The following is a 15534-nucleotide window of genomic DNA, read 5'->3' as shown; positions in this document are numbered from 1 at the left end:
GGGACATGGTGATACCAGGATACAACCTTCTTCGCCAAGACAGGGAAGGCAGAATCGGAGGAGGTGTAGCAATATACACTAAGGATGATATTAAAGTCACCAGAATCACAGATATCAGGTACACAGGGGAATCCCTTTGGGTAAATTTGGCCAGGGGGAATGACAAATGCCTGTATCTTGGCATATTATACAGACCCCCAAGGCAACAGGATGACATAGATATAGAATTAATCGGTGACATAGAGAATATCACCTTATGTGGGGATACAGTGTTGTTAGGAGACTTCAACATGCCTGATGTGGATTGGAACACACTTTCCTCTGCATCCAGCAGCAGCAGGAGACTATTGAACTCTATGAAGGGAGCTAAACTGAGGCAACTGGTATTGGAGCCAACAAGGGAACAGGCAATACTGGACCTATTGCTTACCAATGGTGAAAGTGTCATTGAGGTCTCAGTGGGCGACAAGTTGGCCTACAGCGACCACAACATGATTTGGTTCAAACTCGGGAAGGGTTTCGCCAAAACTAACACATTGACCAGGGTCCTTAGCTTCAAGAACGCCAACTTTGAGGGTATGGGGGATTTCATCCATCAAGCACTACAAAACTGAGAAGGAACAGATAACATAGAGGAACTGTGGTCGACTCTGAAAGCTACCATTCAGGAGGCGACCAATCGCTATATAAAATCAGTGAGTAAACGGCGCAGGAACAATAAGCCGCAATGGTTCTCTGCGGAGATCTCGGACCTCATAAAAGAGAAGAAAAAAGCGTTCATCTCCTACAAACATACAGGATCTCAGGACTCCAGAGAAGTCTATTTGACTAGGGCAAGAGCCGTCAAAACAGCAGTTAGAGAGGCCAAATTCCGAATGGAGGAAACTTTAGCAAAGAACATCAAGAAGGGCGATAAATCCTTCTTCAGGTATATTAGCGACAGGAACCGCAGCACAAGCAGGATAGTACGCCTTAGGAAACCAGACGGGAACTATGTAGAAGCAGACTCGGAAAAAGCTGAACTGTTAAACGAATACTTCTGTTCGGTCTTCACCCGCGAGGCGCCGGGTTCCGGCCCTCAGCTACAAAAAAAGGATGGCTCAGTAGACCCGTTTAGTAATTTTAAGTTTACAACAAGCAGTGTCTACTGTGAGCTGTCAAAACTCAAGGTTAACAAAGCAATGGGGCCAGACAACCTACACCCCAGGGTGCTCAGGGAGTTAAGGGACGTCCTGGCGGAACCACTATCCGCGCTCTACAATCTCTCCCTTAGTACAGGTAGAGTCCCGTTGGACTGGAAAACGGCTAACGTCATTCCACTCCACAAAAAAGGTTGCAGGACAGAGGCTGAGAACTACAGACCAGTGAGTCTCACATCAATAGTGAGCAAACTAATGGAAACTCTAATCAAACACCAATTAGATAAGATCCTGGATGTGGAGAATCTACGGGATCCCCGTCAACATGGATTTACCAAGGGGAAATCCTGCCAATCCAACTTGATCAGCTTCTTTGACTGGGTGACGGGGAAGCTCGATGTTGGAGAGTCCTTGGACATTGTATACTTGGACTTCATCAAAGCATCTGATAGTGTCCCACACCGCAGGTTGTTGTGCAAAATGAGTTCTATAGGATTAGGTGACACTTTGACAAAATGGGTTGGGGACTGGCTTGGTGGTAGGCTTCAGAGGGTGGTGGTGAACGGCACCCCCTCCTTAACGAAGGCAATGATCAGCGGAGTGCCGCAGGGCTCGGTCTTGGGCCCGATCCTTTTTAATATCTTTATAAGGGACTTGGCTGAGGGGCTTCGCGGTAAAATAACGTTATTCGCCGATGACGCCAAACTGTGTAATATAACAAGCAAGAGCACAACAGACAATATGAAACACGACCTACTCCTATTGGAGCAATGGTCTAGGACCTGGCAACTGAGTTTCAATGCCAAGAAATGCAAAGTCATGCACCTTGGCAGTCAAAATCCATGCGAGACTTACACCCTAAATGGCGAGATCCTAGCTAGGACTGTTGCAGAACGGGACTTAGGGGTAATCATCAGTGAAGACATGAAGACTGCCAATCAAGTGGAGCAGGCTTCATCTAAGGCTAGGCAGATCATAGGATGAATACGTAGGAGTTTCAACCGCAAGCATGAAGTCATTATGCCGTTGTATAGATCCACGGTGAGGCCCCATCTGGAATACTGCGTACAATTCTGGAGGCCTCATTACCGCAAGGATGTAATGAGGCTTGAGTCAGTCCAGCGAATGGCTACCCGGATGGTCTCGGGACTCAAGGATCTCCCGTACGAGGAACGGCTGGATAAATTACAGCTATACTCACTCGAGGAACGCAGAGAGAGGGGAGACATGATCGAGACGTTCAAATACCTCACAGGCCGTATTGAGGTAGAAGAAGATATCTTCTTTTTCAAAGGTCCGACGGCAACAAGAGGACTTCCATGGAAAATCAGGGGCGGGAAATTGCACGGCGACACCAGGAAATACTTTTTCACCGAAAGAGTGGTTGATCGCTGGAATAGACTTCCACTTCAAGTGATCGAGGCAAGCAGCGTGCCTGATTTTAAGAAGAAATGGGATCGTCACGTGGGATCTCTGCACAGAGCTAAATAGGGGAGGGTCATTAGGGTGGCCAGACTAGATGGGCCGCGGCCCTTATCTGCCGTCTTTTTCTATGTTTCTATGTTTCTATATGGGGTAACTATACATCCTTTAAAACAATAATCATTATTTAAAACATTTAAAAACAATACAAAAACAAACAGGAACAAAAAAGGGAAGGATAGAATTACAATTTATCAAGTAAGAAAGAGAACATATAGGAAAAGAATAAAAGGGAGGGTATCTAAAAGTAGAATAAAACTATGTAGCCCTAAAAAGGGTATTTATGTCTCAAAAGCATCAAGAAAAAGAAATGTTTTTAAATGTGTCTTAAAATGGTGAATATTTGAGTCTTCCTGTAAGTGGATCGGAATATTATTCCAAAGTAATGGAGTGCTGACAGAGAAAATAGTAGACCTCATTGTGTTGACAAATTTCAGAGATGGAACAGATAAAAGATTTTTAGAAGAAGATCTTAGAGTCTTAGAAGAACTATAGGGAATAAGAAGGTTATTGATAAATTCTGGTTGACTACTTTGTCTAGTTTTAAAGGTTAGTAAAATAATTTTGTATGTGATTATATGTTCTACCGGCAACCAATGAGCTTTATAAAGGAGGGGAATAACATGGTATAATTTATTTGCGTTAAATATGATCTTCATTGCAGTGTTCTGTATAATTTGGAGTCATCTTATTTTTTTTTTTTTTTTAGTTATGCCCTTATAGAGCGCATTACAGTAATCAATACAGGAAATCACAAGGGAGTGGATCAAGATATCCAGAGAAGTAGGCTCTAACACTTTGGATATGGATCTAATCATTCGTAGCCGGTAAAAACAGTGCTGAGCAACTGTGTTGATATGACGATGATAATTGAGTTTACTGTCGAAAGTGATTCCTAGTAATTTTAAAGAAGACACAACTTGAAGAGATTGAGTTTTAAATGTAATGGGAGATAAAAGAGAAAGTCCTTCTTTGTTGGGAAAAATCATTAATTTAGACTTTTCGATGTTCAAAGAGAGCTTCATAGGGAGTGGGTGGGTGGGACAAGTAGGCTATGTTTCTTTCACAGCCAGGAAATGCGGGGTGGCTATACTCATACACAAACATACCCTTCCACATTCATAGCCAAATTGCGGATCCTAATGGGCGGTTCATAATATTAATTGGGGAACTTTGGGGCAAGCTGTTGATTTTTTGTGCAATGCTCCCAATATCTATACCCACGCGTTTTTCTCTTCCCTGGTGGGTCACCTGGCTCCGCTTTTACCCCAACTGCTTATATTGGATGGAGATTTCAATTTTGTAACTCACCCTCAGTGGGATCATAAACCAGCTAACCCAGTACCAAAGGGCCACTTCACTAAGGGGGTGCACTTTTCCCTGAGGGAATTAGGCCTGTTGGATACATGGTGTACCCTGCACCCGGATGAGCATAACTTTACATTTTACTCTCACCCCCACTCGACTTATTCTCGTATTGATTACATTATTATCTCTGCTTCTCTCTTCCTATACATGACGGATGCCTGCATCTGGGCGCCCCTCATTTCTGATCATGCTCTTCCAGGCCTCGTTTTACAATTTGGTTCTCAGACGGAGGGCCGCGTTTGGCACATGTCACCCCACCTCTTTGCGGATGCCTCGTTTCATGAGATTTTTCAAAAGAAATGGGAAGCTTTTGTCCAAACCAATTCAGTGGAGGACGTGGGTCCAGTTACTTATTGGGAAGTTGCTAAGGCAGTCATGAGGGGGCATATCCTCGCTTACTCCACCTCTCAAAAAAAGCAACATGATGGATAGCTTCTTTTGTTGTCTCGGGACCTTGCCACTTACCAGAATCTTCACATCATCCGTCTCGATGACGCTACCAGACAGGCCATGGGTCTTCTCAAATCTAAAATTAACCATCTCTTAGATCTGCGTGCTAGTCGCAATATATACTGCTATAAATATAAACTCCATCGATGGGGTGACAAAACGGGCCGGTTACTAGCTAATTTGGTGCACCCTCACAAAGCGCGGCACATTATCACTTCTATTAAAAACAAACAGGGTGCGACCCATATTATCCATCAAGCTATTACACAACAATTTGTGAAATTCTACACTGAATTTTACTCCGCTCAACCCTTTGATGCGGACGCTAGCGCTAAGTTCTTCCAATGTATCAATCTTCCCAAGCTGACTGACGCTCAAAGAGCCACTCTTAATGGTCCCATCACAGGTGAGGAGATACAGGTGGCCATTAAAAAAAACTTAAGCTGGCTAAAACGCCGAGACCTGATGGCCTAGGCCCAGAGTTCTATAAACTTTTGGACCCCTCGGCTTTATTACCCTTATGAGACTATTTTATGGGACTGTGTACTGTTACTCCCATGGGGAACACCCATAATAGGGCTCACATCATCATTCTTCCCAAGCCAGGGCACCCGCTGGATGCTTTTGGGTAATACCAGCCAATCTCCCTTTTAAATCAAGATGTCAAGATTCTGGCCAGCATTCTTGCAGTGCGACTCAATGGCTTCTTGCCCTTTCTTATCCATGAAGACAAGGTGGGCTTTGTGCCGGAAAGGCATGCCTCAATGAACCTTTTGAAGGTCCTCGCAGTGTTGCAATCTCCCCATGACATCACTGACAGAGCGCTTATCACTAGCCTAGATGTCAAAAAAGCGTTTGACATGGTCTCCTGGACTCACCTTTTTGGGACTCTTGAATGTTTCGGCATCCGGGGCGACTTCATTGATTGGCTGTCCGCGTTGTATCATAATCCGCGTTCTCAGTTATTGGTGAATGGAGGGGTGTCTTACCCCTTCCCTCTGGGGAGAGGCATGCAGCAGGGTTGCCCCCTGTCGCTGCTTCTCTTCCTTCTCTCCTTGGAGCCTTTAGTTTTCAGATTCATCGGGACCCAGCACTGGAGGGGCTCCGGGTGGGCAGCCAGGAATTCTGCATTAGCATGTTCGCTGATATGCTCTTATATGTTAAGCATGCTGACTGGACTATGCCCGCATTAATGTCTCTCATTAGGTCCTATGGTGTTTTTTTCCGGTCTTAAAATTAATTCGACAAAACGGAGGCTCTTTTGTTAGGGGCCTCTGCCACAGAACCTTGGTGTACGGGATTGGGTATAGGCATCGCACCTGGGAAATTGAAATATTTGGACATCATTCTCTATCGGGACCCCCCCCCCCACAAACTTTACGCCGCAAACATTACTGCTACTATTGTGAAGATTAATACCCTCTATCTTAAATGGCACACGCTCCCTCTCTCTCCCTGATGGGACGGGTGGCACTGGTGAAGATGGGGTTTTTTCCAAAACTGCTCTACCCACTTCAAACAATCTGTCTGGATATCTCGTATGGACTAGCGTTCTTACCAAGATATTATCTGTTCTTTTGTCTGGAGGGGGAAAGGTGGCCCGTATCAATGCTCTTAAACTGTCTCAGAGTAGGAACAGGGGGGGTTTAGGCTTACCTGCTCTCCGCGTTTATAATGTCGCAGCGCTTCTCTGTTGGATCCATGAACAATTGGTATCTTCTCGACGCTACTCTCCTGCGGCTCTGCTTACCCTGGTCTTTTTCGTCTCTTATTCATGGGGCTGGGGGCGGGAGTGGGGGACCTTGTGTCCCTGTTTTCTTGTTCCCTTCCGTAGAGCCTGGCGATGGTGGTGTTTGCAACAGGGCAAGCTACCCTCTGTCTTGCCTTTTCTCTCCCTTCGCAACCCTGATTTCGCTCTGGGAGTGGGGGGACTGGGGGAGGGGGGGCGTACGGAACTCGATATGACTTTAGGTACTGCACTGGCTTTGGGGGGGGAGGCTTGTTCCCTTCCTTTGCTCAAATGCAAGCATCCTGGCGCCTGCCTCCCGGCAACGTCTACACTTACCTCCAAGTTCATCACTACTATCATTCCCTGGTACGCGCCCATGGGGAGCAATGGGGTTATGTCATCTTGGACTTGATTTTCCTTTTCACTCCCACCACGGCTAATAAAATATCCACCTGGTATGGAGAGGGATCATACCGGGGAGGGGTGCTTAACCATTCTAGTGAGAGAGTGGCCTAACGAACTCGAGCTAGATGTCTCCATCCATGATATACGGCTCCTATTCCAAACACTCTATCTTCATGTGAAAGCGGTAACCCTGCAGGAGACACAATACAAAATTCTGCACCGCTCCTACCTTACCTGAGCTCAAGGGCATGTCATGGGGTTGTGGCCTGACGATAAATGCTTTAAATGTAAAACCCACGGGGGTATTTTCATTCACTTCTTTTTTGCTTGCCTTAAACTGACTCTCTGGGACTCTGTAAAGCGCTGTCTGGCTGATCTCCTGCACAGAAATGTGCCCTGGAATGAACCTGCTTTGTTATTAAGGGATGTCTGAAATCTACAACATCACAGACTGGACTTACCCTCCCAGAAATTTGTTTTACACGCTATTATTGTGGGGAAAAAGCTTATCCTGAAATACTGGATCTCTGAGGAGGCTTCCCCATACACCCTGTGGATAGCCCTGATGAAGCAGTAGGCCTGCTTTGAGTTGGACATCTACTCGTCTCGCCCACAGGAACATTGGAAATTCTACTGTACCCTCTGGCAGCAGCTACTGGACACTAATGCTTAAACGATATTGTATGTTTTCAAGTGATGGATTGTCTGGTTTCCCTGCTATTCCTTTTACTCCTTTTGCCTTGAGGGTTAGCACATGGTTCTCTGTATTTCCTTACCTATGCGGCCTGTTGCTATGACAAGTGCATTCTCTCTTATCTGCCACAAGCTGCATATCTGTTGGCAGCCTTATGGGGCTCCCTCCCCACCTGGTTAATCTGACACTGTGCCTGTTGACCTTGTTTCTCTTTTTTGCTGTCAGTGATTCCTTCTATGATGGGGGTGGCATTCCCCGGTGGAGAGAATGTGTAAGTGTCTGTGGGTGTACCTTGGAGTGTACGGGTGTGTTTTTGTCTGGATTGTGTATGGTGTGACAGGGTGACAATTGCCTGTGTTGAATAGTTTGGGGATTCTGGTTGTTCCTCTATATCTAAAATGGACGGGGTTGCTGGCTGGCGAGTTGTTTATCGCACTTCCCTTCACTCATGACGTGGTTCTGATGTACCTTTTTCTGTACCTCTGTGCACTCTCTCATTGGTTGTACCACTCTGTTCATGTTTGTTATACTGCTTGCTTTGTTGCCTAGTGTTTTGTACTTGTTATCCAGCTGCCTCTTGTCTCAATAAACATATTTAAAAAAAGGAAAGATAAGGCATTGAGAAATGAGAGAACGTTATCTACTTGTTTGGAGAATTGGTCTTCAAGGTGTAGGTTTAGATCTCCTAGGATTAGGTTGTAAGTTGCTGATAGTGAGTTTTGGTATATGAAGTCTTCAAATTAAGGTCTTGCTGTGGACCAGTTTCCCGGTGTTATGTAACAGAGCATGCAATTTAGTGTATCTTTTAGTGTGGTGCCAGAGAGTTGGTATGCTAGAAGGTCCATGTATGGGTGGATGTTTTTTCAATTATATTTAGGATTAGGGAGTCTTTGATTAAGATTGCTAATCCTCCTCCTCTTTTTTTTCTCTGCAGACCACTGTTATTTTGTATGCCTGAGGGCAGACTTCGGTTATTCTGGGATCTGTGTCTGAAGTTAGCCAGGTTTCTTTGAGGAAAAGGCAGTCTAGGTTTTCATTTATTATCCATTTTTTTATGGGTTCTGTTTTTGGGCCTAGGGCTCTGATATTTAAATGGTGCATGTGAGTGTGGTGTTCTTTGTATGGTAATTGTGAGTCGTTTTGGGGTAGATGAGAGATTTAGGATGAGGGTGAGATTTGGTCTTGCAGTGTGCTGGTCTTCTTCCCCATGCTGGAATGATAGGATGTTGAATGCTGGTTAAGTGGTTAGTGCTTCTGTCTGTTGAGAATTGCAGATGATATTCAACTGCTAATATTTGTGGGAAACAACCAAGAAGAAATTCTCCCTGACCTTAATAGCAACCTGACAGACCTTAACATCTGACTAGCTGACAGTCTAATTGTTAATGCAAACAAATCATCCGCCATGTGGCTATCACGCAGCCAATCCGTCCTACACAAACTCCCTAAACTCACTGGCAAAACCATTCAAATAAAGCCTGAAATATTGACTCTAGGAATGCGCTGCAACTTCAATCTAAGCTACAAACCGCAAATAATCCACATTGTAAAAATGTGTTTCTACCACCTAAGACTACTGCGCCAACTAAAACCTATCCTGACCGCAAATAATCTAGCTAAACTAATTCACGCATTTATTACTAGTCATCTAGACTACTGTAACATATTACTCCTAGGGTCAAGTTTAGCCAACCTGTCCCACCTGCAGTTAATCCAAAACACTGCAGCTAGACTGTTAACAGGTGTGCCCATTAATGACCACATTATGCTGATTCTATTTGATTTGGCTGCCAATAACTGAACGGATCAAATTCAAGCTACTTTGTCTAGCCTTCAAAGCCTGGCATCTGGCTGGCTGGTACAAGAAACTGGCCCGATATCAACCTAATAGAACTCTTTGAGATCATCACATCACGATTGATTTGAAGTCCCCGAACCAAGATTAATAAAACTACAAACAACTAGAAAGAGAGCTCTCTCATATGCAGGTCCTAACCTTTGGAACTCCATGCTTCACAGCTTCTTCAAGGAAACATCCTATTTCTCCTTCTGAAAACTATTGAAATCAATTCTATTTCATCAACACTATGGAACTCTATGCGATACTCTCCATAATCTCCCACTAACTGTAATTTCTCCCTCCAACTATTCATATCTTATTTTGTTGTTGTTTTGCTGGGTCTGTCTTATTTTATTTTTTCTATTTCTTTTCTTCTGCCTGATATAGTAATTGATACTTTTCTTATTAGATTTACTATTTTATCTTTTTCTCTACAATGTAACCACTCTGCTTCATGTTCCCTGGTTCTCTATATCTCTCTGGGGCTCCTTCCTTCTCATCTTATTTCTATTTTTATCTTTAATATATGAATGATGTTCTTTTTCTCTTAGGCACTTTAGATTGTGAGCCTGTTCGGGACAGAGAGGGAACTCCATAGTGCCTAATGTATTTAGTTTTGTAAACCACTTAATACCCATGTACAAGCAGTGTATCAAATATAATAAATACAATAAAATAAGAACATAACAGCCATACTGGGTCAGATCAGTGGTCCATCTAGTGCAGTTTCCAATTCTCAAGAATGGCCAATCCATGTCACAGTACCTGGCAGAAACATTTCATGCTACCGATCCAGGGCAAGCAGTGGTTTCCCCTCAACAGCAGACTATTAATTTTTCCTCAGGAACTTGTCCAAATCTTTCTTAAATCCAGCTATGCTAACTGCTGTTACCACATTCTGTGGCAAGGAGTTCCAGAAATATTTTTTGGAAGGGTGAAAAATCAATTCACTCTTACCCATTCTACATCATTCCGGAATCATATCCTTCCCTCAGCCATCTCCAGCCATCTCTTTTCCAAGCTGAAGAGCCGCAATCAGCTCTATAGAAAAGAGAAGACTGATAAGGTCCTGCACGGCAGTGATGTGCCTGATCAAAAGCTTCTGGAAAAAATTGCTGGAGTAGCGCTTCCCAGGTCGGGCTTTGTTAGTGATGTCACCCATGAGTGAGGATTTATCTGTCATGCTTTGTCCTTGAAACAGAAGAGAGAGGGGAAAAAAAAAAAGAGAACCGGTGTGAATCCCAGAAACAAGAAGTCAGGGTATGTTAGTTTCATGGGAGGCACAACAGATCCACCTGATAATGTTTTCATGGCAGAAGCAGTGGCACAATCACCATGACATAAATTTTTGAAATTCCCTTAAGAGAGAAAACCAGCTAGCCCTCCCCTCTTTCTCAGTTCCCAATTCCCTAAAAATATTTCCCTGGAACCAAATGTTACAAGAAGTGGCCCTATCCACTTTTTCTCCCACCCCCACCTTTGTGTTTTACCTTTGGCGGCTCGCTCCCCTTCTCTGCTTGGTGACCTTCTTCTACAAAAGAAGATACATAGAACTCTGATCAAAACAATGCCCTAGGCATAGAGCCCTTAAATCTCAATGTCTCCCCGCCCACCCCCACCCCCATTTCCTGTTAAACAATCTCAAACCACAGTGATTTTAATGTAACTCATTCCTTTTCAGTCATAGTTCAAGCTGAGTCACATTCAGGTACAGTAGATATTTTCTTAACCCTAGAGAGTTTATAGTTGTGCTCATAAGTTTACATACTCCTGGCAGAATTTGTAATATGTACCATGTGTGGAAAACATGAGCGATTGTGCAAGACACCATTCTTTAATTGAGGAATATTGGTCAGGTGAAACTCACAGAATTTTAGCCTTTAGTAATCATAATGATAACTGAGCACACACAGGAAAGCCCTGTTCAAATGTTTACATACCCTTGAATGTTTGGACTGATAATATTCCCAAATGGGCACACACAGGTTGAGATGGCATTGAAGTGCAAGTATCCACACCAGCGATTTGTTTGATTGCAATTAGTGTCTGTGTATAAATGTTTATGTTTATTAAGATTTTGATATACCCCTCAAGCGGTTTACAATGTAACAATTAAATAATGAAAGGAATTCCATTGAAGATAGGAAAGAAAGAGATAGAGACAAGATATGTACATCTCAACAAGTATTCAGTGAGGATAAAAACAAAAATAAAATAATTAAATTAAATTTTTTTTCTAAAAAAAGATTAAACATTAATCTAAATTAAATTAAAAAATAAAATAAGTTCCAGTCAATGAGTTGACTTTCTTAGCTCTTGAGAAAACTGACTTTGCTGGTCTCTGAACCATGGGGGAAAGCAGAAGAACTATCAAAGGATCTGTGAGCAAAAGTAGTTCAACTTTATAAATCAGGAGAAAGATACAAAAAAAGATATGCAAAGATTTGAAAATGCAATCAGTACTGTTCACTACAGATTCTGCTAATACCAAGCCAAGGTCAGAAAGATTTCAGACACAACCAACAGGAAACTTTACAGGGATACAAAGAAAAACCCACAAGCAACTTCGACAGAAATACAGTGTGGCTGACTCAGCATGCACAATAAGGAGATATTAAACAAAAAATGCCACAAAACAGCCTGCTTACAATACGCCAAACAGCACCTAGAAAAGCCTCAGAACTTCTGGAACAAAATTTGCAGCAATGAGACCAAAATTCAACTTTATGGTCACAACCATAATAAGTGCTATGTTTGGAGAGCATCAACAAGGCCTATAAAATGAAACATGGGAGGTGGATCTCTGCTGTTTTGGATGAGTATGGGCTAAAGCGACAAAGGGAATTTAGTCAAAATTGGTGGCAGGATGAAAATAGCATCTTATCAGAAAATATTGGAGAATTTGCATTCATCGGCTTGGAAGCTGCACATGGGGCACACTTGGACTTTCCAACATGACATAAGTCCAAGTCCAACCTTCAGTGGCTGCAGCAGAAAAAGAGGGAAGGTACTGGAGTGGCCATAGTCTCCTGACCTCAGCATTATTGAGTTCTCCCCAAAGTAGCTCAAACATGCAGTTCATGCTGGACAACCAAAGAATTTACAGGCTCTAGAGGCTTTTTGCTGAGAATGGGCAGCTTTAACACATGAGAAAATAAAGGGCCACATTCACAACTATCAGAAAAGACTGCAAGCTGTCATTGATGCAAAAGTGGCAATATACAATATTGAGGACTAAGGGTACACAAACTTTTTAGCAGGACCATTTTATTATTTCCTTCATTGCTATGATTTGTTTAATGATTGTGATGTTCTGTGATGCATAATGGCTTGAAACATTAAAAAAAAATGTGTTTTGTTTGATCATTCATTTTCCAAAAATGGTGCAGATCTTAGACAAATTCTGCCGGGGTACGTAAACTTATGAGCACAACTGTAGAATCTAATTTGTAGCCAAGGCAATGGGAGATTAAGTGATTTACCCAAGATCACAAGGAGCTGCAGCAGGTTTTGAACTAGGTTTCCCTGGCTCTCAGCCTACTGCTCTAATCATTAGGCCATTTCACATACTGAGACACATTTAAAGGTCCACAAAATAATATATTCAGAGTTATACTATTTGTAACCTATTAAAAGGAAACTATGTTTCCACCTAAAACATACAGTAGACTCTCAGTTAACCGGCAACCTTGAGCATTACTAATAAAAAGAGGCTTAATAACTAAATATAAGCCAAGATTTTTGGCTGGAGAGGGCAGAAGCCAGAAGGCCTTTAGAATGTGAAGTGCTCTAGGCCCCGCAGCAGCCCAGCATTAAATATGGGCAACAGGCTCTTTCAGCATCAGAACGCCTATGATAAGCGCAGTACTGGTCAGTGGAGATGGACAGCAGCACTGATCATCTTGGGCACGAAGGGAGGAGAGCAGCGCTGGTGGCCGGGGGGGGAGGGGGTTTGCAGTGAAGGTAGTCTGGGGGGGGAGGTATTTTTTTTTTTTTGACGGTTGGTTGAGTGCCGGTTAACTGGGACTCTACTTTATGTAGTCTGATGCTGCTGCTAAGGAGCATTTGCAATATTCTGCTGCTAGAAAAAGTTGCACAGCAAAGATTAATGTTCCCATAAGAAATGAAGACTTAGAGAGCAACTATTAAATTGATCATAGAGATTCAGTTCCAAGGTCAAGGTATAGCAATAGAAAGGTGTTTGGCTCATCCAATTCAGCCCAGATTTTGATTATCTGGTCTTGTAATTTAAAATATGCTATAGACACAAACCAGATCTTACTTCAATAGAGTTTTATAGGTTTTACTTTCCTCTTACTGTCTTTTCATACTTGTAAGATATTCACACACAGGACTTCACTGGTCTTGAAAATTATTTACTACTTATTTCTATAGTGCTACTAGATATATAGAGCGCTGTATACTAAACATGTAAAAGACAGCTCCTGCTCAATAGAGCTTACAATCTATTCAAGGGATTCTTATCTTCTACAGGTACAAGATCCTTTATCTGAAATTCTGAAAACCAAAAAATTCAAAAAATCTAAATTTGACACAAACTGGAAGTAGTTAATATCCCCGACATGCACAAATCAAACATAAACTTTAGCCATCAACACTGATGATATCAAACCTCATTGCTTATGCGAGAAGTCTATCATTTGAAAATGTTAACAAGTTAGAAGCAACTGGTATTAATGAAGTGCAGAATATTGACAAAAATGCACCTGTTGTGCATTCCTTGGAGAGATTGCTGAAATGGTGTTAGATAGTGGTGATGATGAAGACCTTGTGAACATTGGAGAAAAAATATCCCTATAGATGGATGATATGGTGAAATTGTGTGACCAGTTAATTGTTGGCATGGAACAATTTGCATTTATCTACTCAATGAAATAGAAACCTTTGTTAATTAGACAAATGAAAAAAAAAACCAGACAAAAGACCGCCACTGTCATCAGCCATGATGCATGTTAGAGTTTTTGGTAAGACAGACTATGTGTGACTGAAGATGATGCATATTAAAGCTCCAGTACCATAGTCTGGGACAAGTTTTTCCATGGTAGTGGCTTTGTAAAAGGGGCCCTCTGTGAACAGTACAACTCTTTCCTCAATTGTGCATACACTTTCTGAAAGAGTACACATTACTAAACATTGAAATAAAACACTATGAAAATTGTTGAGATGTGCACTCCTAAATTTTATTTTATATCTGTCCTATATGAAAATTTGAGGCAGAGAAATCAACCAGTGCCGTCAACTTTCTATCTGAAGTGTTTTGTTTAATGTTTGCTTTATTTTTAAATAAATAGGTTTGGTGGCAATATTATGATCTTATGGTCTGTCTTTTTCTGACTTAACATTATCATTCCAAAAACCAAAATATGCCTGGTCCCAAAGATTTTGGATAAAGGATCTTGAACCTGTATTCTTTATAATCCGCTACTTCCTTAGACAGGTTTGGCGTGGCTTACATTTTAGTCCTGGACAACACTATCAATTCCAGAACAAACAGAAAAAAAAATACAAAATATGCATATATTTATCCTTTACCTTGAATTTCCAATGACCTTATCAGAGGCAAAAGATTCTCCTTTACTAATCAGAAAGAAATAAAAACAGTTTTAAACACCTTTCTAATGTCATAGTCGGTACAGTGATACCTCGGAATCCGAACTTAATCCGTTTCAGAACCCCGTTAGAGTTCCAAGACAATTTTTCCATTGAAAATCATAGAAACTGGATTAATCCGTTCCTTGGTCCCACAAACTCAGATTTTCAAATAAATTTAATAGTAAACACACTGGATTTGTTTTGCAATTCTTTATTCATATCACTCTCAGATATTAACCAATGATAAGGCGGTACAAAGGCAGCAAGATCGGGCCCCCGCCAGCTTAGGCAGCAAGATCGGCAACGGCAACTGCAAGTGGTGTTCAGCCCAAAACTTGCCTCTGACGCGTACCGTCCAGGCGGAAACAGAAAGCTGCATCAGAGGGGAAGCTTTGGGCTGAGCAACGCTTGCAGTTCCCATACGTTCAGATTGCAAAACATCGCTCAGATTCCGGGGCAAAATTTAATTAAAAAAAATAGTTCAGATTCCAAGTTGTTCGAGTTCTGGGGCATTCGGATTCCGAGGTACCACTGTAATTAAGTAGACTGCAACAAGCAATGAGTTCCATATCGGGGACTGGGGAATTACGTACACTGAGTTTTACTAAAGTGCGGGCTAGCAAAGCTAAATGCTCCGACGCTCATAGGAATTCTATGGGCATCGCTGGCCTGTGTAAAAGACTCTAGCGCAGTTTAGTAAAAAGAAATCTTATTGTGGGAATGATTAAAATAGATATAGGTACTGAACAAATGATTAGGAGTTTAGAGTTAAAAGCAGCCTCAGAAAAGTGGTCTTTTTGCCTATATTTATATC

At 42.2% G+C, this 15534-nt stretch overlaps 1 protein-coding gene across 13 annotated transcripts in view; it reads right to left on the bottom strand.

Moving 5' to 3' along the window:
- The window catches only part of ZMYM3 (zinc finger MYM-type containing 3), a 677821-nt gene that overhangs the window by 487998 nt on the left and 174289 nt on the right, over positions 1 to 15534 (bottom strand). For 12 of the 13 annotated variants that reach the window (XM_033945153.1, XM_033945158.1, XM_033945160.1 and 9 more), the window contains exons 3-4: positions 14661 to 14705; positions 10598 to 10638 (exon numbers count right to left, since the gene is read on the bottom strand). In XM_033945153.1, coding sequence (XP_033801044.1) covers positions 10598 to 10638; positions 14661 to 14705 — 86 coding nt within the window. The remainder of the gene's footprint in view (positions 1 to 10597; positions 10639 to 14660; positions 14706 to 15534) is intronic. The other variant, XM_033945156.1, reaches the window with a different exon arrangement.

This window comes from Geotrypetes seraphini, chromosome 5, assembly GCF_902459505.1.
Source record: "Geotrypetes seraphini chromosome 5, aGeoSer1.1, whole genome shotgun sequence".
Classification (NCBI taxonomy): Eukaryota; Metazoa; Chordata; class Amphibia; order Gymnophiona; family Dermophiidae; genus Geotrypetes; species Geotrypetes seraphini.
This window is presented reverse-complemented; position numbering and strand designations above follow the sequence as displayed.